Source organism: Delphinapterus leucas, chromosome 10 (assembly GCF_059928025.1).
Source record: "Delphinapterus leucas isolate spDelLeu-1000000601 "Yukka" chromosome 10, BTC_Dleu_Yukka2, whole genome shotgun sequence".
NCBI classification, from domain to species: domain Eukaryota; kingdom Metazoa; phylum Chordata; class Mammalia; order Artiodactyla; family Monodontidae; genus Delphinapterus; species Delphinapterus leucas.
In genome coordinates this window covers 23,540,053-23,560,210 of record NC_143138.1, presented here as the reverse complement: position 1 = coordinate 23,560,210, position 20,158 = coordinate 23,540,053, and the positions used below count along the sequence as shown (strand labels likewise).

The following is a 20,158-nucleotide window of genomic DNA, read 5'->3' as shown; positions in this document are numbered from 1 at the left end:
CTCTCGACAACCCCTTCCCAGGGAGTGAGCTGGTACTACTGGAAGGGCTTTGACTTCTCCGTGCCCTTCACGGAAATGAAGCTGAGACCAAGAAGCTACCGGCCCCCGGGCAGGGGAGGCTGAGCCGCTGCTCACCCCTCCAGCGCCCTACTATGACTGTCGAGCACTGAGGGGTTGCGCTCAGAGAAGAGCCGAGGGCCACCTTCACCATCCAGCCGCCGGAGGAAGCCTTCTCCACCCGCGATCTCACAGCACCATGTTTACAGGGGGGAGGGAAGGGGTTTGTACGGGAGCAATAAAAGGAGAAACCGAGGCCAGTGAGTCCGGGCTCCGTCACTGGTCATTGGTGCTCGCGCACGCCCCGGCCTCCGCCGTCCCGGGGCTGCAGCCGCACCTGGAAAGGCTGAATCTTGAGGTTGATGCCGCAGTAGGGATGGGGCTGCAGCGAGGGCAGGGCGCCCGCGGGCGACAGCAGCGTGAAGGCCTGCAGCAGTTGCCCCAGCACCACGAAGAGCTCGAGGCGCGCCAGCGGCTCGCCCAGGCACACGCGCGCCCCGCAGCCAAAGGCCAGCGCGCTGGGGTTCGCGCCCGCGTCCAGGAAGCGGTCTGCGGGCGGAAAGACGGACCTGCAGTTCAGCGGCCGCCTGCACTCGGCCTCCGCCGCCCCCGCGCCGCGGGCACCCGCCCCGCCACGCACCGGGCCGGAACTCGTGCGGCCGCTCCCACACAGTCTCGTCCAGGTGGGCACCTTGGAGGTTGGGGATGACAACCATGCCCTCGGGGATGTCGTAGCCAAAGATGCTGAGGGGTAGGGTTAAGTTAGAGGCCTGCCAGGACCCCGCAGGGGCCTTTGCCACTCAGCCCTCCCCCCTCGGGAGTCACCTGCTAGCCCGCGTGGCGCGGTGCGGCAAGGCCAGGGGCACGACGGGCCGCAGGCGCAGCACCTCAGCGATGGTGGCGTTGAGCAAGGGCAGCCGAGCGCGGTCCTTGTATGGGACTCGGGAGCCCGAGGCTCTGGGGCCCAGCTCGCGATCCAACTCCTCCTGCAGTCGCCGCTGAATCTGGGAAAGTGGGGCAAGCCCGAGGTCCGGGGCCCAAGCCGTGCTGCTGGCCGACCCACGGCTGCCCAGCCTCCCACCACTCCCTGGAGCAGCTCACCGGAGACTCTGTGCCAAGTAGGAGAACCCCCTCCCAGCCCGCCCCAGACTCACTCCCCCCCAACCCCCTCCCAACACAGCCCACGGTGGGTTCAGCGAGCTGGGTTCCCGCTGCCCTGGCCAAGCTGCCAGGAAGGAGCCTTTCGCCTGCCTCCAGGGCATACCTCAGGGTGGTGAAGCAGGAACGCCACAGCCCAGGAAAGGGTGTTTGCTGTGGTCTCAGTGCCACCGATGAAAAGGTCCACCACGGACATATGCACGTGACCTTCAAGGAGCTGCCCGGGGCCCTCTTCCACTCTTTGCTTCCCCATCCCCTGGAGCATGTAGTCCGTCATGTCCCTCCACTGGCCCGCCACCATGCTCTCCTGGAGAGGGGAGGAGGAGCCAGGCTGAGTGCCTGGCTTGGGGGGGGTGGGCGGTGTTCAGCAGGGGGCAGCAGGTCCAGGACTGGTGGGGCGCCAAAGAAGCTGCCCAGCTCTGGGGCAGTAGCATCACTGCTGTGAGCTGAGGAGGAGCCCGGTGCACGCACGGTTCCCACCTTGTGCTGCCTCAGCTGCTTCTCTACAATGTGGTCCCTGTTCTCCATGGCCTGCTTCAGCCTCCGGAGCCCGGGGTTGGGGAAGAACTGGGGCAGACAGCAAGAGAGTTTAGCCGCCGGGAAGGGAGCCTCTGCCCACCTCCGCCCTGTCTCCCAGGACCAGGTGTGTCGGGGCTTCACCTCCTCACCCTGAGAAAGGGAACCATGTCCAAAATTTGGATGGACCAGTGGTCCCAGGTTTTCATCAAATCCTGGACACAGTCGTGAAAGGCATGTACTAAGGTGTCCTCCTGCCAGAAAAGGAGGGAATCCTTTCGGTTCAGGACCAGGAGAGGGTACGGGAGGGGCTGGCGGGGGGTGGGGGGCCCAAGCCTATGTGAGGGCAAGAGAACCTTGACCTTGTCTCCAAAGGTGAGGTAACAGATGATGCTGCAGGTGAGGAGAGAGAATTCCTTCTGGATGGTCACGGGGGCACCAGCCCGGGCTTTCATGCGCTGAGGAGAAGCAGCATGAACTAAATAGGGAGGCTGCCGGGAGGGGTGAAGCTGACCTGGGCCAACTGTGGGAGTCGAGCCTCACCTCACAGAACTCCTGGGTCAGCTGCTCCACCCGGGGCTCCATGGAGCTGCGGACGCCCAGCAGCAGGGCTGAGCGCGTGAGTTTCTTGTGGGCCTTCCAGAGCAGGGAGTAGTCTCCCAGTGAGATGTCCTGGCAGTGCTGAGATACCAGCTGGTCTGTGAGTAGGGGTTGGGGGCAGGGGGTCGAACTGACCAAGGAAGCCCCGGGCCTGACCTTCCCTGCCTCCCATAGCCCCTGCTTCTTCCATCAAGAAATGCCCCCCACCCCTTACAAGATGGTATCTGGGGTCTGCCGGCAAAGTCCACCCACTTCCTGATCAGGGCCTCCTCAATGGTCCTCTTGGAGTTCAGCACCACCACATCTGGGGGAGAGGAAAAGCAGGGTGTCAGCAGGGAGAGGACCCCACCTCCACACCGCTGTGGGGCGAGGGAGGGAGCAGATGCTCACCTTGCAGCCCGAGGCGGAGCCTGTAGATGGGCCCGAGTTTCTGAGTCAGGCCAAGCAGATAGACGGGGAGGTTGGGCTGCAGCAGGTGCAGGAAGCCGGGGACAAGAGGTGGGAGGTGGAGGCTCCTGAGCTTCCACTGGCCCCACAGCAGGCGAGTGCCGACTAGCAAGGGCAGCAGCAGCAGCAGCAGCAGCCCTACGAGTACCATGGCTGGAGATGCGGGCAGGGGCCCAAGCCTGGCCACTTGGAGCTCTTGAGACCTCCAGCCATCTGGCTACTTGGGCTGTTCTGAGGCCTCCCTTGACTCCTTCCCTCAGGTCCTTGCCCACTGTCCCGCCCACAAAATAGTATATTCCTGGAATGGCACCAACCCTCTTGGCCTTCGAAAATCCACATATCAAAGAGCAGGCCTTTTCCCATTCATCTATCAAGAAGAAACGAAGGGAAACACAGCCCTGACCTTCTTCAGCAGCCAGAATCAGCTTTCCGCCTCCACATCAACCAGGCAAGAAAGAAAATACGTCCATTCTTGGGCCTGAGCCTCTCCGGATCCCCACCACGCCCCCCCAACCCTGCCACCTCGGACCAGCTTACTGCCACGGACTTTGTCTCAGAGAGAAAAATGACAACCCCCGCCTAATACGCCCTCCCAGATTGCCTGAAGAACAAAAGGAGATGAAAGTGATTTGTGTGTTTTTCTTTTCACTTACAGATAGGGGAACCAGATGTCCCGGTTTGCCTGCGTTATCCCAGTTTATACCTGTAGTCCCAGTGTAATCACTAATAGCGCCTCATTTCACTCTCAAAAGTTGAAGATGAACAAGTGAATGGCCCCTTAATTTGGAGCTCTTACCATGTACCTAATGCTCTTTGGTTGCAAGCAAAAGAGACCCACTTGAGCTGGCTTGAGCCAAAATTAAGAATTGTTTTACAAATACAGGGGTATCTCACGGAACCCAAGAGCAGGAAAGTAGAAGGGACCTCGCTGGCCTTGGAAGGCCAGGGATAGGGAACGAAGAAGCCCTAGAGACGGGGCTGCTCCCTCACTCTTTTCTCCTCGTCCTCTTAGTCTGCTGTCTCCTCCCACTCTGCCGTCAAGCTGATTGTCCTTCCAGGTGCAGGCAGAACAGGACTGCCTTCCGGGTTAGAGTCCACAGATTACAGGTTTAGCACCAGGGCAAGTGGGGTTTCCCAGCATGAATGAACATGCCCCCCATAGATTCCAAAGTCCACAGGAAGGAACTTGATAGCCACAGCTGGGATCAGGGGTCCAGCCTTATTCTGGGAGCCGTTGCCACAAGGGGTGGGGTCCTAGTGGACCAAGTAGGGCTATCAGGGGCCACTTTTATGGGTGAGGAGGCAGTTGAGGGGCTTAGGAGAGGTCATGCTAAAGAGGGGAGGCGGGGCTCCGTGAGAGGTTGGGGCACCTAGGGGATGGGGTGAGGGCTAGCAGATGACCTGCAGTCCACGCATCCCCCAATTCCCCATCTCTGGCTCTGTGAACCGACCTCAGAGCTTTAACCAGAGCGAGGCTGTGCTACCAGAGAGCCTGAGTCGAGATTCCAGCTGTGCTACCCACTAGCTTGAAGAGTTAACTTCTGGGGGTCCGGATGGAAGAGGCTCAGGCTGAGCCTGGATCCACGCCCAGCACTGGGAAGGAGAAAACATGGGACTTCTGGGATTGGGCAGCAACAGCTGGAAACTTCCTCATAGTTGACAACTATAGCTGACTCTTTGGCTCTCATAGGTGGGTTTATGCCACCACCATGCTGACCAGCTTTTGGGAGAGATCTGATGGGCAGTGACCAGGCCACGTAGACAATAGCCCTCGGAAGCCTCGGAAATACTGGGGAAGGTCAGAACTTCTCAAAGTTGCATGGAATAGGAGGGGATCCATTCAAAAGGAGAGTGACCTGGAATGCTGGCATGCCTGTGAGTATCCCTTCATAAACTGACACCATTTACCTTGCCAGCCCCATCTTTTCCACACCACCTCCAAATCCAAATTCCAGACATGATGAATGACACGCAGTGCCCCCGAATGTGCTCTGCCCTGCCCCCAGCCTCTGTGCTCTGTCCTGCCCCCAGCCTCTGGGTCTTTTATATGCTTTCTTCTACCTCAAATACCCTCATCTACCCCTACTCTCTTTGCTTGACTCCTCAGCCTTCAGAATCCCACTTAGATGTCACCTCCTCCAGGAAGCCTCCCCTGCCCACTTCTCACATTCCCCCAGACTGGGTCAGATGCCCAAACTATGTGCCCCATAGGATCATGTAGCTCCCCGACATCACACCTTTCACAGCGGATGGGAGCCTGGCACAGGGCATGGCACGGAGTGAGAGTTCCATAGATTTCTGTTGAATGATTGAATGGCAGGCTGCTGAGCCGTCTCAGTTTTCATCAAAACTGATCTCAGCAAATTTCTCTAGATGAATTTCTAGGTCAGCCCTGCAGACCCAAGGGGTGCTGCCAAAGGGGGAGAGCTAGGCAGGCGGGTGGGGAGGGTTGACCCCAGTAGAACAGCAGTTGGCCTTTTGATGAAGACATCATCAGATGTGAGGATTGCACAATTCTGGGAAAGTTACCTAATACTGCTGATAAAGGGATCAAGTGTCAAACGGGCTTTCAACAGACCAGGTCTCAGCTACAAGCAAGACCCCAGAACTGCCAACTGCATGAGGACAGAGTGGGAGACGTGTAGCTGAATAGCTGCTCTCGAAGCAGAAGAGCTGAGGTGCTGGCTGAGCGCCAGCCCTGCCTGAGGCCACAGTGACGGGTTGTATGGGCGCGGGGAGCGCCCTGCAGGCACAGTGAAAGGGAGGCTCTGGTGTGGACACTGGATCCTCGGAGTGCAGGGTGATCTGCCTGGGGTGGTCACTATGAGGGACTGAGCTCCCAGGGGGTCATCTGGGGCGGGGGGGATTCAGGCAGAGCTGGACACTGCAAGGGTCACCCAGGCTCTGAGAGCCTAAGATTATGCAAACCCTGGCCTGGGCCCCCCAGACCCTGGAAGGGGCAGTGGGGACGCCGGTCTCAGTCCTGGAGCTACACACTGACACTTTGCTGCCAAAGGCCTTTATTGAGTCCCTGGTGCTGCCTGGGGCTGCGTGCCGGGGGCCGGGCACGGCAGCGATCCAGGCGCGATCTCTCCCTGGCTCCGGCTCCTCTGGGGAAGATGGGAGGGCAGCCCTTACACCTGGCAGCCCTTACACCTGGCAGCCCTGCATGCCGTACTCCTGGATGAAGCTTCTGAGCTGGGCACAGGCTGCCCGCTGGCGGGTGCTCTGGCACAGGCGCTCCGAGGGCATCTCCTCGATCCAGCTGTTCGAGTCCAGCAGGTACTGGGGGCTGCAGGGGCCAGGGGGCAGGCAGCAGGGGTCAGGAGGATGGTCAGGCGGAAAAGCCCGAGGCACCTGGCTTCTGAGGGGACAGGGGATCAGTTCCCTCGTGAGGTGTGAGGAGAGCAAGAGACCGAGGGGCCCAGAGAACTCACTCTCCCTTGAGGTCATGGGTGGTCCCGTCCAGACCCATGATCAGATATTTTTTCCCAGGTTCCAAGTGAAGGCGGCAAGAGGCTCGAACCAGGAAGTTTCTGGTCTGACCAGCAGTGGCCTTGGTATCCTTGGCTGAGGGGAGAGCGTCCACAAGAGTCGTCAGAGGGGAAGAGAAGGGGTTGGACGGCACTGGGGCCAGGGGCTTTGCGCCGAGCCTCTCATTTGACCCTCACCGCTCCCGATGGGGAGGTGCGACTGCTTTCCTGTTTATGGACAAGCCCAGAACTTCTAAGAGGCCGAGGGGATTTGGGCTCAGAATGGCTGAATTCTATTCCAGGCGCGAAGGCCCCAAAGCCAGAGCTCAGCTCTTCTGTATCCCTCCAGCCCCGCCCACTTATCTGTCTCCTCACTGAAGTGCAGGACTTGGGTGATACTGGTCTCAAAGAGGCGGAAAGCAGCTCTGCTGTCTTCTCGGAGAACCTTAACCTGGAAGCCTGTGGGGGTTCAGGAGAAGGGAGGGAAGGTTAGTTAGCCCGAGGCTGAGAGGGCTGTAAGTCAGTGCAGAGCAAAAAGGCTGCCCGTGGCCTGAGAGGAGCAGGCACAACCAAGGAGACCCTGAGGGTGGCTCAGGGTCGGGGCCGGGGCCCAGGCGGGAAGACTGACCGTAGTCCACTCGGGGAAAGTAGCAGGCGAACTTCATCCTGTAACCATCCATATCCTGCCGCCCCTGCTCCAGGGCCCGGCGCTGTCGAGGGCACTTCCCTGAAGTCGGGGGCCCAGATGAGCGAGTGCAGGCCCCAGCCATGCCATCTCCCCACCCCTGCCCCTGGGCCCTGGGTCTCACCTTCAGCACACTGGCAGACGTCACCAGAGCACAAAGTGGACAAGAGTTTGCTCTTAGTTGGTGCCCCGTAAAACACAGAACATTTGTGCTCTGGAGAAAAAGCAGACCGGGGCGTTAGGGCGCAGTCCCCCCTTTCTGCTCTCCAGTCCCATGGAGCCGCAGGACTTCCCTGCCACCCTTCCCTGCCACCTATCCCAAACCTCCCGAGTGTCCCCGGTGTGCTCACCAGGGTTATAGTAGTCATACAGGACGGCGCTGGCTGGCTGCACCAGCCCCACGGCCACGTCCTGCACAGCTCCGAAGCCCACGCACTCCTGGGACATGGGGACCTGGCGTGGGCGGGGGGAGGGCGGAGAGGTCAGGCACCCACCTCTGGGCCCTGCAGGCTGCTCTGATGTATTTCCTTGGCCTGTTCAGTTCCGGTTGATCTTATCGTCAGCGTCCTTCACAGTTTGTTACCTTCCAGCCTCCGGATTTCTAAAAACTGCTCCCCAAGGTCTCTGGTGACTTCACTGCCCACGTGGTGACCTCATCCCAGTCTCCAGAGCCCTGGGCCCCTCTGCAGAGTCTCAAATCATGGACACATTCTCCATGAAACGCTCCCTAAGCTCGGGGTTAGCTTCCGGACCAGCCCTGATTCTGACCTGGTCGCTTCTGACATCCCTCTCCCTCCCTCCCAGAAGCACAGTCCCCAGCCCTGGCCCTTCCCCTCCTCTGCGCTCCCCTTTGGAGGTCTCACCACTCCCTGGCTCTCCCCAAACCCTTCAGACTGGCGATTCCCGAACCAAACTTTCAGCCTTACTCTTGCACTGGGATTTTTGTAGGATGTATTAAATTCTCCAAATTCCCTCTGCCTGCCCTCCAAACCCACTCAGCCTCTTGACAGCCTCCCTTCACTGATACAGCCGAGGCCTGCCTTATCTGCCATAACCTGACAGCAGGTGCTCCCATGCGGCCCGTCCTCCACGGCCCAGCCATTCATGTCCAGGCCCAGAGCCCTCTCTTCATGCCCACGCTGGTCCAGTCCAGCCTGGTATCCCGCGGGTTTCCCTCCTAAGCTGCGTGGTCAGCAACCTGACTTGAAATCCTCCTGGCTCCTCATTTTCCACTGTGTCCAACCAGACTCCTCTGCTTGGCTTCTCAAGCTAATAGGGTCCGTCCCCTCTGCACACACAGGGCGGGGGGGGTCTCCCCTGACCGCAAACACTTGGCTAATAGCACCACAGCATTAACACGCCTTTTGCACATTTTCTCCAAGACGTTACAGTAAATGTTCAAAAAAAACTTTTGAGGGCCGTCAGAGGGTTGATAACTTTGTGTTAGCCAAATAAGGCTGTGGAAAAACAAAAACAACTCGTCTAGGACAAGCATCATTTTAAAAAACAGAATACACTTTAATATCAAAAACAAAACAAACAAACACAAAAACTGGGAAGGGAGACAACAACAAAAAAACAAAAGCAGCCCCTCAAGTTGAATCAGTTCAGCTTTACAAAAGGCTCACCCCAAGCACTGGCACTGGCCCCCAAGCCACAAGGGGCTCAGACCCTGCCCGCCGACAGGCAGCAGGGAGCCTCCCCGGCCTCTGCTCTGGCCACTCCTGTCCTGTCTCCCTGCTCACATCACGAGTTCTCTCTAAGCGCACTAGACGCTGGTACAGCTGCCTCCTGGGAAACCTCTTAACACGAGCTCAGAAAACCCGGTGCCGTATGTGCCCCCCTCTGTCACCCTCCTTGCTCACCGAGTCGAAGTACAGCAGGACGTGGGGCCCCTCGGTCTCAAAGTGACTCATGTAACGGTCAGAGAGGGAGGTCAACTGTGGGGAAGGGGAGCTGGTCACAGGGAGGTAGCCCTGGGCCCCCCTGCACTGAGGGGCTCAGCAGCTGGGGTACTGCGGGGACGGCGCAGGGCTCCCGAGGGCACAGGGGCCTCCAGGTGTCTGGCCACACCTTCTCCAGGTCCGCCCGCAGGGCGTGGAATCCACTCAGGAGGGTGATGTCTGCAATGGCCATGCCCGATAGCCCCACCTTGCCATTCCGCCTGTGGAGACACATGCCTGTCGTCCGGGTCGCCCTGTGTCAGGCTGTAGACACCCAGCCCCAGCCTTGAGCCAGCCCACAGCCGCCCCACAGCCAGTGCAACCCCCAGAGCTCACCAGATGCACACGGTGTACTGCACCCTGGATTCCTGCTCTTCAGCCACCTTGGGGGCCTCCCTCCGGCGGCGGCTCCTCCGGCCATCAAACAGCTGCAGGGGCGTCACGAGCTGGGAGTGGGCCCCCGGGTCATCCCCGGCCGGAAGGTCCTCGTACTCATAGTCCTCGTAGTCCTTGTTGGCTTCCACTGAGCGGGGACAGCACCGTGGCTCAGGCCTGGCACCAGCCCCGCAGGGACCCACGGCCTCTGACCCCAACACTCACTTGTGTACTGGACGTGGCCCACGACCGTCACTTCAATCTGAAGATCCTGGCAGGTCGTGTTCTTCACGTCCATGACGTTGTAGGTATGAAGGACCTGGCTCAGCAAGGGGTGGGGGGAGGACACGGGACAGTTGGGGCCACAGAGGTCTCTCCAGGGCCACACCGAAGGGCACCTCCCTGGGCTAAGGGATTTGAGGCCTTCAGCCTCTTCTCATCCCCATCGCAGACCAGTCCAGGAATGCGAACGGGCCCAGGTGTTGGGTTAGACGGTGAGACAGAGTGGGGAGCGGGGGCCTGGCCTGGGGGTGAGCACTGTACGGGGTGCACAGAGGACGCTGGAATGGAAAGTTCAGGAAAGGCTTCCGACCGAGGCTTGAAGGAGGAGAATGAGTGTGTCACGTGGGACAAGCAGCAGGGGAAGCACATTCGAGGGCAGGAGACCTGTGTAGACGGGTGGATCTGGCTGGCTGGGGAGGTGGGCAGGGCTGGGGTGAAAGCAGAGGAGGAGTTACTGGGGTCATAAGGAGGGGCTGGGGCTGGGGGGGCACTAAGATGGCCCCCAGAGTGGCAGCTGGGCTCCTGTAGGGAAGGGACTCCATCAGCCAGATAAGGGGACCCAGGAAGAAGAAGGAGTTTGGGGCACAACCATGTCTGAGGTGCTGTGGGACACAGGGGCCCAGGGCTCAGGGGAGAGGCTTGGGCTGAGGCATCAGGTGTGTTCAAGCATCAGCACTGAGGGGGGTGAAGGGGATGACAGGCACCCAGAGAGGGTGGAGACCAGAGCGAGGGGGACATGCCCAGGACGGAGCACAGGGAACGCCAACCCAGGTGTCTCTTCCTCCCTCCCCAGCCGTGAGGTCTGCCGGTAGGTCCCCCACTGAACAGCCCGGCTTCACCCTGCTGGGCCCGGGCGGGCAGTGCTGCCAGCTCTCACCTTCAAGGTTCCTTTGCTGTTTCCTCCCACCTTCACATTAATCTTGCTGCCCAAGGAAAACTTTTGGAAACAGAAAAGGGAAAGAGATGTCAGAATGGCACCCTGTTGTTCCGACTTATCTCCTCCCTAAAAGCAACCCCACCTCCTCTCCCCAGCTTTCCACAACGTTTCACCTTCACCTGCACTATCTCACTGCCATCTCCTAAAAACCCCTGTCGGGTAGACTCTGCATGTTTCATTTTCGGATCAGAAAAGTGAAGCGCAGAGGCTAGGTGACTTTCTACAGGTAGCAGAGCCAGTACGTCTTCCCACAAAGATACCAGAAAGAGGTACCGTGGGGATTCTGCAGGGGTGGGGGACAGGGGGTGGCTTCTGGTCGGGCCGAGGCAGGCGCAGGTGTCCTGGCAACCCAGGTGAGGGAATGGTTCACCTGCAGCTCCTCCTCCAGCCCCTGAACTTCGTGGTTGGTCAGCTGCAGCACGTGGGACTTGAATCCACTGCGGCCCACGGAGCTGAGGGTCACGTTGAGCCCCTTCTCCTCGGTGGTGTGGGACGCGATCCAGTACGCAGACAGGGCATCCAGGGCCATCACCGTGTCCTGGGGAGGATGGGCCAGGACTCAGGCACTTGGTCTCAGGACCACCCACCCCCAGAGCCCCAGGGCAGCCCCTACCTGGGTGCTGCGGAATCCGCCTTGGAAGCTGCCCTGGCGGGTGAGCCAGGATGCAGCCTGGTCGGCCAACTCGCCCTTGCCCTCCCAAAGCAGCAGGTGTAGAAGGCCGTAGGCCGTGGTTTCAATCCACAGGGCCGGGGCCTGGGGCACGGGGTCTGCTGGGCTGTGAGGAGCCATGGTGGGTGACAGGACATTGCTCTGAGAACTGGTGACCGAGCCCCAGTACAGGTTATCTGGGAGTGAAAGGAGGCCCACAGGTGAACAGGGGGAGGATCTTAGTTGCCTGGCCCTTTGACACTCCCCCCATCAGGCTCGCCTGATTCTACCCCAACCATCCCTGCTTATGCTCTGATCCCCTCCGGGCGTCCTCACTCATTCAGTTTCTCCCTTTGGACACACTCAGGGGTCTCAAGGCTCTCCGAGCCCCAGGCTCACTGCCAAGGCCCCCTTACCGCCGGTCTCCTGGGCCATGGCCATGAGGTTGTTGTGGGCAACATCCCGCAGGTCCTCAGGGGCCTCAGTCAGCGACAGGGCGTAGGCCGTGATGGCGGCTGCGTGGGACCCCAGGAGCCCAGAACCTACTTTTGCCCCCAAGAAGGTGTTTGCCCTTGAGATGGAGTCTTCCTAGAAGAAAGTGGGGAGGAAGGTCTGCGGGCTGGACACCTGGATTCCTGAGGAGAAAGGGGATCAGCAAAGGGCACACACGTTGGGTGCCTTACCACTCTCTTCAACTGCTCTGAATTCTTGTCCGGGAAGACAGCCAGCCCATGATGAAGGGCGATGACCACAAAAGCTGTGAGCGCCACAGTCTCATCATTTCCCACTAAGCCCCCCTGGTTGAAGCGGGGAGAAAAGGAGACGTCGACCAGGAGGGGGAGGGGCAGGGAGCGCCTTCCCTCCTGTGCCCCGCGGCCCAGCCTCCCAGCCCTGTACCTGCATGCCCCTGTGAATAACTGGATGGGGGTCGTGGAATGACCCGTCAGCCAGCTGCTGCAGTAGCAGCCACCTGGCCGTCTCCTGCAGCTTTTCAGGTGAGCCGCCCACCTGTTCCCGGGCCAAACTCAGGATCTTCAGCACAAAGGCCGTGAGCCTAGAGGGGAGGAAGGGAGGGCTAGGAATAGGGACTGGTCCCTGTAGGCGACGTGGCCCCGCTCCCCCAGGCACCTGGTTATTTACTTACCCCCGCATAGTACCCACCTCTGCCCCACCAGCCCTGGCCCCTCTCAGAAACCCAGAACCACTCTCCCAAGCTCACCAGGTGCTGCTGTCCCGCTTCAACCAGGCCCCATAGGAACCATCTGGTTTTCGAAACTCCTGGATCCGCGTGTAGCCTTGGAGAGGAGAGGTAGCTGCTGAGGTGACACTGACTCTCCTGCTACTTGTGCCGAGGCCACGCTCCCCATCTCCACTGGCTACCCCCTCCCTTGCCCACTCTAGCCACCTAGGCTGCCCATCTTCCATTAATTGTCCTCTCCTGGCCCCCATTCCTGCTTGCCGCTGCACCCAGAACCTTTCTGGATCAGATCCACAGCGTGGTCCTTCATCTCAGGGGGCAGCATGCTCCACTGCTCTGTCTTGTCCAGGTAGCGGGAAGCGGCCAGTGTTGGAGCCAAGAGGACCATGGTTTGTTCCCCGCAGCCCTGGGGAAGCCTCAGGAGGGAGGCCATGCCTCCCGGTGACAAGGCCCCCTCAGAGCCCAAAGTGTCCAATGGATCTGAGGCTATAAGGGAGGGAGAGGGTTAAGGATCAGAGAGCAGGTCTGGGGGCCCAGGGTCAGAGGGTCATGGAGTCATGGGATCAAACAGGGGTCCGCAGGTTTCACATGAATCCAAGGGTGGCCACTGGGAAGGGACTGGAGGACACTCCCACCTGTGACTCTAACAAAGCTCCTGAAATCTCCATCAGGGATAGTATTGGGATCAGAGATGCCAGGAATTTCCAAGGTTCGGCCTCGGGGGTCTGGGGAGATGAGGGAAGTCGGCAGTCTGTCCTGCTGTCCATATCCCCTGCCCCCTACGACCCCCTTAGGACACTGATGGCTGGGCGTGGGTGTCGCTCACCCAGCGGGTTGAGTTCATAGACAATCTCCTCCCTCTGAATGGCCCCTTCATTCTGTCTCGGAGGAAACATAGCCGTGAGAGATCACACAGGCTAGAGCCTGCCCCTCCCAGCGCAGACTCCTCAGGACTTAAGAGTTTGAACTTCAGGGACAGAGTTGGATCAGAATCGTAGGAGGTGCAAACAGACCAAAGCATTGGGTTTGGGTGCTGAGCCTCTGGCCTGGCCAGCAGGGAGGGTGCCAGAATGGGGGGTAAATCTGGGAGCCCGGGGACCTAGATTCAGGGGTGTTCCACTCACCTCAATTTGTAGGACCTTAGATACTGCGTCCCCCACAGGGAAATCCAAGGATCCTCGAGCCACCACTTTCAGGGGCACAGCAGCGGCCGCTATGGGCACCACAGAGAAGCCAATGGGCCGGGCAGAGCCCGCAGGGACCAGCACCTGCTGGGCAAGCCCTCCACCCCCAGCCAGGCACAGCCCCTCCACTGGGGACACGTGGACGCTCACCTGGGGGCAGGAAGACAGGAAGGGCCAGCCCAGTTAGGCTCCCCACCCTTCACCTGCCCCAGGCCCACCTCCACCAACACTGTGTGCTCAGCCCCCGAGGGGCCTCACGGTCATATCTGTATCCAGGTAGTTGTAGAGGACAGGCCGCAGCTCGAGCTGCTCAAAGCGGCGGACGGAGACGGGCAGGTGGAGGTGCATGTGGAATTCACGGAACACTCGGAGCTGGGCCGGGGTGGCCACACACAAGCCTGATGGAGAGAGGGGGCACATATGAGAGGCCTGCAGGCATCCCAGCCGCGGATCCCAGGAGTGAGGGCCGGGAGCTGCCCCAGCTCCCCCCGCCCCCGTCACCCCACCCCCGCCCGGCCCTGCTCTCTGGCCTCGCAGCCCTGGAGCATGGGGTGCAGACTTCTCCAGGTCTCTGCTCCTACTAAGAGCAAAGGACTAAGCAGGGAGCCTGGGTCAAGGGGGCATGGAAGAGGGAGGCCATAGGCCCAGGCAGGGTGACCGCACCTGTGCTTTTGGACAGGCTCACGCCATGGATTTCCCACGTGGTCAGAGAGTCCGGGAGCAGCTGTCTCAATCTGCGTGGTGGGAAAGGTGAGAAGCCCTGTCACACGCTGAGCTGCCCCAGACACAGCCCAGAGACAAGGCCGGGCCCACCACATGCCCTCACTGGGAGGAGTGGTCCACTGCTTCCACTTTCCAAAGCCAGTTCTCAGGGAAGAAGCTGCGCACAGGGATGTCATCCTCATCGATCAGGTCCTCCTCCTGCAGGAGCTCCTTGGCTAGGGACCACAGTGCAGGGCCATGAGGAGGGTGCCGTTCTGCCCCTCCAGGCGCCCCTGCCACTCCCCCAGCCCCACTCAGCCCCTTACCTCGAGCAAGGCCCACCTGGCCCCTCGCCTGGGCCTTCTTGCGCAGGCCCTCAGCAAACTGGCAGCAGGACAGGAAGGGCCCCCGGCAGGCCGGCTGCTGCACACGGGCCACCCGCTGCTCACAGGTGCGCGCCATGGGCAGCCGCGTCAGCCCGTCCTGGCAGCAGCGCTTGGCTATGGGGGAAGTGTACTGGCCCACTGCAGGGCCAGGTGAGGGTGGTCACAAGGAAACAAAAACGAGACACACCTCTTCGCCCAGCCTGACCTCTACATACACAAGGACTCTGAGAGACTGGGAACTCAAGACAGGCCAAAGGAGAGAGCCTCTGGCCCACCCACCTTCGACCCCAGAACTTGGATCTCTGGCCCCGACACCATATCCTGGCTCTCTCAGGAGCACAGGAGCCAAAAGGCAGACCCGCACCTGACCCTTGGGCCCAAGTGTGGAGAGCTTCACAGGCACCCACAACTCACGCTTCTCACGAATCTCCTTTTGGAAGTTCACGTTTCTCTTTTTCCGGACCTTTGTCTCCTTGGGACATCTTAGACCTGGTAGAGAGCAGGACCGCAGCCAGCTGTGGGGTGCAGGGCCTCCCACCTCCCCTCCTTGCTACCCTCTCCCAGCCCAGCCCTTCCCACCCCTCCTCTTCCTGTCTTACCCCCTCAGGCCCCTCCTTCTTCTTCATCTTCCCACCACCCGCTCCCCTTCCTCCTCTGTTCTCACTCTTTCTGACTGGGGTCAGTTGGTCTCCATCAGAAAAGGCCAGACCAGCTGCCTCGAACGTCTGAAGGGCACTGTCCCCACCCCCAGGACCACAGCCAAGGTCATAGCTGTTCATAGCTTCGAAGACCTGGCGAGAAAAGGCAGAGATGTTGCAGAGACAAGAGTGGCTGTAGGCACAATTGGCCACTCAGCTGCAGGTGAGAGGGCAGGGTACGGACAAGTACGAGAGACACAGAGAGTAGGGAAACAGAGGCCACGGGGGCCAAGGCTTCAGGGAGGGCTGGGATGAGTCCATGAGTGAGATCGACCTGCTGGCCCAGGGCCCAGGGCTCAGGGCAGCAGGAGGGTGAGCCATGGGCGGGAGGGAGGATTAGGGAGAGGGGCTTGACAAACCTTGACCATGTCGAGGGGTTTGTGGGACTTGCCGCCCACAGCATACAGAGCCGTGTCCACGGCTCCCAGGGCCACCAGGGCTGGAGAATCTGTTCGCAGGTTGAGTTTTACAGTGTCCCCAGGACGATACTCCTTGCTACCATCCACGTTCAGCTCCAGCTGGCAGAGGCAGGAGGTGGGGGGCAGTCAGAGTGGGGAGAACTTCCTTCGGTCTTGTGCAACTTCAGTGTACCCCAAACTAAATCCACGCCCTGTTTGCAATCACCCTGTCTTCCTTCTCTCTTAATCCCCCCGGCATATACACACACCATCTCTCCCGATGCCAGTTACCTTGCCCTCACAGCCCCCAGCCTGGACGTCCACTCGCAGGGAGTTGGCCACCGGGACGCCCCCATGATAGTAGAAGGCCACAAGGTGGAAGGAGGGTGCCAGGTGATGGTCCACAAACAGGGAGACAGAGGTCAGGTCCCTCCTGGGCTCTCGATGTACAGACACAATCTGGCCCCGGGATACGATCTGGGGCGAGAGCAGTGTCTTCTTCACTGCACATCCTCAGCCCTGAAACCGCTACCCCACCCCAAGGGTTCTTTCCTGCCTGAGACCCTCCTGCACCCCTGTCCTCCTCTGCAACCCAGCTCATGCATACCATGTAGTAGAAGTGAGAGAAGCTCCCACTGATGCCCACGGCTCGCAGGTTTAGGTTAAGAGTGTCCCTGACTTTAGGGGGTCGAGGATCCAGCCTCTCAATGGACAGAAACCCAGATCTTCTGGACAGGGGGGCTTTCACGGTGAGCTTGCTTATGGCAGAATAGGGGGAGCCTGCAGACACCTGGAGAGAGGGGCAGGGGTGGCAGGGTCAGTGGCAAGGACCCAGGCACCCAGCTTCTCCCCCCAGCCTGGGAACCCTCTCTCCTAGCCCACCCTCTCCCTTGAGGGGGAATCCTACCGAGAGCTGCACTTCTGAGGTGGTCTGAGGGACAACAATGGGAACAACGACTTGGCCGCTCTCGTCTGTGTTCTGTTGAAAGTCCTGGTTTTTAGAAGTAGATCCAGAAGACAACTTGGCAGAAACTTTGACAGGAATGCCAGAGGCTGGTGAGCCTGACATGTCACGGACCAGGGCCTAGGTAGGTGGGAGGGGCGGAGGGAAGAGCACAGTCAGTGAGACCCTGTGCCCTCCTGACCACCCCGCCCCTTCCCCCCACTGCTCATCCTCCCCCTTCCAGAAGAAACCTGCAGCAGGAAGGGGGCCCCAGGCACAAGGTGTCGCTTGGTTTTGCTTAGATCCAAGGAGAAGGGAGATGACACGAAACGCCAGGATGTGAGCTCTGCCTCCTCCAACTCCCCTCCTGCAAGACACAGGGCGGACAGAGGTGGAGACAGAGACCTGGGGAGAGAGGAAAAGTAGAGCCCGGGGCGGCAGGTGGCGCTCAAGTGTTTCCTGCCCACAAGGCTGAACTCTTCAGGGCACAAGACGCCTCCTATCCATCTCTATGTTTGCTGAGGCCAACACAGGACGCAGCACACAGATGGTGCATAACATGTGTCTGCTGGGTGGATGGGTGGATGGATGATGGATGGATGGGAGGATGGGTGGATGGATGGATGGATGGATGGGTGGATGGGTGGATGGATGGATGGATGGATGGATGAATAGATGATGGATGGATGGGTGGTTGGATGGATAGATGGATGGGTGAAAAAAAATACATTGAGACGGGGGAAGCTCCCCCTTCCCCAGAAACCACCCAGAAATCAGTTGTAGAGAGATAGCCTCCTGGGTCTTTCCTGGCTTTGCGTCTCAGATGAAGGGAAGAAGGGTGGTGTTGGTGCTGGAGAACAGAGGGTCAGCTCAGAGGTCAGAGGCGAGGGTCTGGGGTTATAATCAGGGGAAGCCACTAACCTGGAGACTCAATGATCGCTGCTGCAACATAGAGGTGCAGCCCTGGGAGGTCGTTAATATTAATATTAAGTTTCTCCAGCACACCCTGAAACTCAGCCTTTGGGAGGGAAATTCGGCACTGGCCATCTACCAGCTGGGGCAAAGAAGAAGACAGGACAGGGAACGAGACTTGAGTCTCCCACCTCACCTCCTCACCCTCCCTCCCTCTCCTCACCTACCCGTGCACCCCCCGCGCTCCTTCCTACCTTGGTCTGATTCTCCAGCCCCCGAAGGAAAGTCTTTTTACCGTCCTCACCCAGGAGCCCAAAGCGCACATATGCCACCCCCTGCACTGGCTTCCCGTAGATGTACCTGCCACCACAGAGAGATTCGGAGGAGGTTGGGCTGAGGGCTGGAGGAAATAATGGAATAGAGGGAGGAGGCCCGGGGCAAGGGAGGGAAGTGGGGCTCCATAGCACGTTCATACTGAATAGGGAGCCCTGGGAGCAGGGCCCAGCGTGAGGGACCGGAGGAGGAGTTACCTGGCCTGGATGACTAGTTGGATTTCACTAAGAAAGCCAGGCGTTGCCAGGATGTAGGGCTTTTCCGGAATGATCTTCACCTCAAAGTTGGGAAGGACTGACCCAGGGCGAATGGAGGGCAGGTCAGACTCTCGTGAAAGGACCCTTTAAAACTCTCCTCCCCTTTGGGCTGTGGCAGCCGCATCACCCTGCCTCTGCCCTGCAACACCCCCTCCTCTCCTCCCACCCTTTATTCCTTGCAGAAAAGGGGCTGCTTATCCCTCGTGTCTCCAGTTCTCACCATATTTCTTCACCTCAAACTGGGTGCTGCTGTTGGAATCCAGGCTATCTGAGAATCGGGCTGAGATCTTCCAAGTCCCTGGCCTGAGGACAGACAAGGGAGGGGCTCAGCCCATTAGTGCAGGAGGCTCACTGAGAGTCAGTGACCCAGGTCCCTAGGAAGAGGACTGCAGGGGTGAACCAGAGGCTCAGGGAGCTCAGGATTGGACCGTGTGTTGGAGGCAGACAGCTGGGGGAAGTGGGAGCTGGGGAGGTGTAGGTGGGGGCTATCTGCAGGAGTGGGGAGCTCACTCTGAGATGTCTGGGATCACAAAGTCATCCTGGAAGATGGAGGAGGGAACATACACCTCCTTCTTCCGCACACGCAAGCCACAAGAGTTCTGTGATGGGAGTAGAAGGGGTCACGGTCGGAGGTCAGATCAGCAGCCCTCGCCGATCAGGAAGGTCAGAGGTCAGGGACTCACCTCCACCGTGACCGTGAGGGTATCAGTGGACGGGCGCATCTTCTGATCCAGAGCAAAGATTCGGTATCGAACTGGAAATGGAGGGCGAGGAGGTGAGCAGGAGACCATGGGCCAAGGGAGGGTGGGCCCTGGGCCCCTCAGCCCTCCCAGGAAGCGACGGGGAAGAGAACAAATATTTGCAAAGCGGCCTTCCTGTGGGGCACTTCAGGGTTTCTCACTCAAGGGGCTGGGAAGAAGTGAAAGGTGAGGGCCCTGGGGCTGAGACTCACCCCGCTGGCCAGGGTTATAAACGGGCTGGTCAGTCTGCAGAAAGAGGTGCCCCCGGCGAGAGGAGAATAACAGGTTGACACCCTGCTTGTCTGTCTGTCTGTTTGTTAGCCATGGCGACTGGGCCACCAGCTGGACCTCGGGGGCTCTGTGGAGGAGATGGAGGCGACAGTCCTCCGCGCCTTTCCGGGAGGTCTGTCAGGAGAGGGAACAGGAGTGGGTCAGAGCCAGAGCAGAAGGAGAGAGACAGAGACTGAGATAGAAACAGGGAAGACAACTCGGGGGGGAGGGGGGAAGGGAGGGGGGCCGGTGAAAAGACAAAGATGTTTACAAGAAGACAGAGGAGGACGGAGTGGGAGGCGCTGGGCAGCAGCAGGAGGGAGTGGCGGCCAGTTACCGGGAGGCTGAGGAGGATGAAGTCTTTGTCTGAGCTGAGGCTGAAATCCACCTTTGGGGAGCAGAGCTCATGAGGTGTTGTGGATGGGTTTCTCAGGAACACTGATCCACTCACTACCTGTCCTGAAGGAGCATCCTGGAGCTGTACACCGACTGACAGGGGGACCCCTAGGTGAACCACAGAAGGAGAAAACAGGAGCAACCTGGGAAGAACAGGTGAGGGTCAGCGGCCAGCCTCCCCTCAGGCCCCTCCACCACCACCCGTGAATCAGGTCCCTCTGCGCCTGCTCTCCCCTCGCCAGCCCTGGCCCAGCTCGAGCTCTCCAGCATCCTGTGTCCGGGACCTGGGCTTCTGCAGAGACAAGGCGAAGAAGCCAGATGCCCAGATCAGCCCCCAGAGGAGCCTCATGGCTGGAGGACCCAAGAGGGATCAGACCCGTCTGTCCGCCTGCTCGTTTCTGGTAAACTTAGGGCTTGGAGCAGAGTTGACTCTGGACCTTGCTCCTCCCCTGGCCCAGCTAAGCCGGGAAACCACGTGACAACCAAGAATTGCAACTGGCCCCAGGCCCAGTATTGGGAGGGGGGCACCCTGGACACCTGGGTCTCTGAGGGAATCTGAAGAAATCATGGCCCAGAGACTCAGTCCTTCCCTGTTAACCCCTCTCATCCCAATGCCCTG

The 20,158-nt window shown here is 59.7% G+C and overlaps 3 protein-coding genes across 6 annotated transcripts in view; 1 reads left to right on the top strand and 2 right to left on the bottom strand.

The window, feature by feature from the left end:
* Window positions 1-513, top strand: part of TNXB (tenascin XB) — a 58,866-nt gene extending 58,353 nt beyond the window's left edge. For 3 of the 4 annotated variants that reach the window (XM_089918588.1, XM_089918584.1, XM_089918586.1), the window contains one exon: window positions 22-454. In XM_089918588.1, coding sequence (XP_089774714.1) covers window positions 22-123 — 102 coding nt within the window. In that variant the 3' untranslated portion in view covers window positions 124-454. Of the gene's footprint in view, window positions 1-21 lie in introns of all 4 variants that reach the window. The other variant, XM_089918587.1, reaches the window with a different exon arrangement.
* On the bottom strand, window positions 247-2,991 carry CYP21A2 (cytochrome P450 family 21 subfamily A member 2). Its single transcript, XM_089918613.1, is given in 11 exon segments — window positions 247-606; window positions 698-801; window positions 883-1,061; window positions 1,322-1,522; window positions 1,696-1,829; window positions 1,832-2,189; window positions 2,275-2,448; window positions 2,450-2,527; window positions 2,529-2,635; window positions 2,722-2,955; window positions 2,958-2,991. Coding segments are annotated over 11 exon segments (1,869 nt in total). The 3' UTR covers window positions 247-340.
* Window positions 2,937-19,900, bottom strand: LOC111170700 (complement C4). The gene is made up of 41 exons (XM_022566197.3): window positions 19,824-19,900; window positions 19,481-19,682; window positions 19,086-19,278; window positions 18,817-18,887; window positions 18,644-18,732; window positions 18,354-18,436; window positions 18,074-18,170; window positions 17,798-17,903; window positions 17,553-17,685; window positions 16,883-16,998; window positions 16,596-16,772; window positions 16,296-16,478; window positions 15,980-16,165; window positions 15,650-15,808; window positions 15,257-15,383; window positions 15,007-15,081; window positions 14,533-14,730; window positions 14,331-14,442; window positions 14,168-14,238; window positions 13,763-13,902; window positions 13,445-13,654; window positions 13,147-13,198; window positions 12,956-13,045; window positions 12,597-12,806; window positions 12,342-12,417; window positions 12,020-12,176; window positions 11,806-11,919; window positions 11,539-11,710; window positions 11,087-11,319; window positions 10,844-11,011; window positions 10,414-10,473; window positions 9,480-9,573; window positions 9,216-9,402; window positions 9,010-9,100; window positions 8,802-8,876; window positions 7,287-7,389; window positions 7,061-7,150; window positions 6,880-6,978; window positions 6,627-6,710; window positions 6,216-6,348; window positions 2,937-6,070 (listed from the first exon to the last, which is right to left on the bottom strand). The coding sequence occupies exons 1-41, from the start codon at window positions 19,886-19,888 to the stop codon at window positions 5,929-5,931; spliced, it is 5,223 nt and encodes a 1,740-aa protein (XP_022421905.2). The 5' UTR covers window positions 19,889-19,900; the 3' UTR covers window positions 2,937-5,928.
* Between the last annotated feature and the right edge of the window lie 258 nt (window positions 19,901-20,158).

Bases quoted from the DNA above. Each gene is read 5' to 3' on its own strand.
- LOC111170700 (XM_022566197.3), bottom strand. From the start codon at position 19,888: ATGAGGCTCCTCTGGGGGCTGATCTGGGCATCTGGCTTCTTCGCCTTG. The intron at 18,437-18,643 runs GTGAGCTCCCCA...GTCTGTCCTCAG, and splicing joins GTGATCCCAGACATCTCAGA to GCCAGGGACTTGGAAGATCT. The intron at 16,999-17,552 runs GTTAGTGGCTTC...TGTGTCTTGCAG, and splicing joins AGCGATCATTGAGTCTCCAG to GAGGGGAGTTGGAGGAGGCA.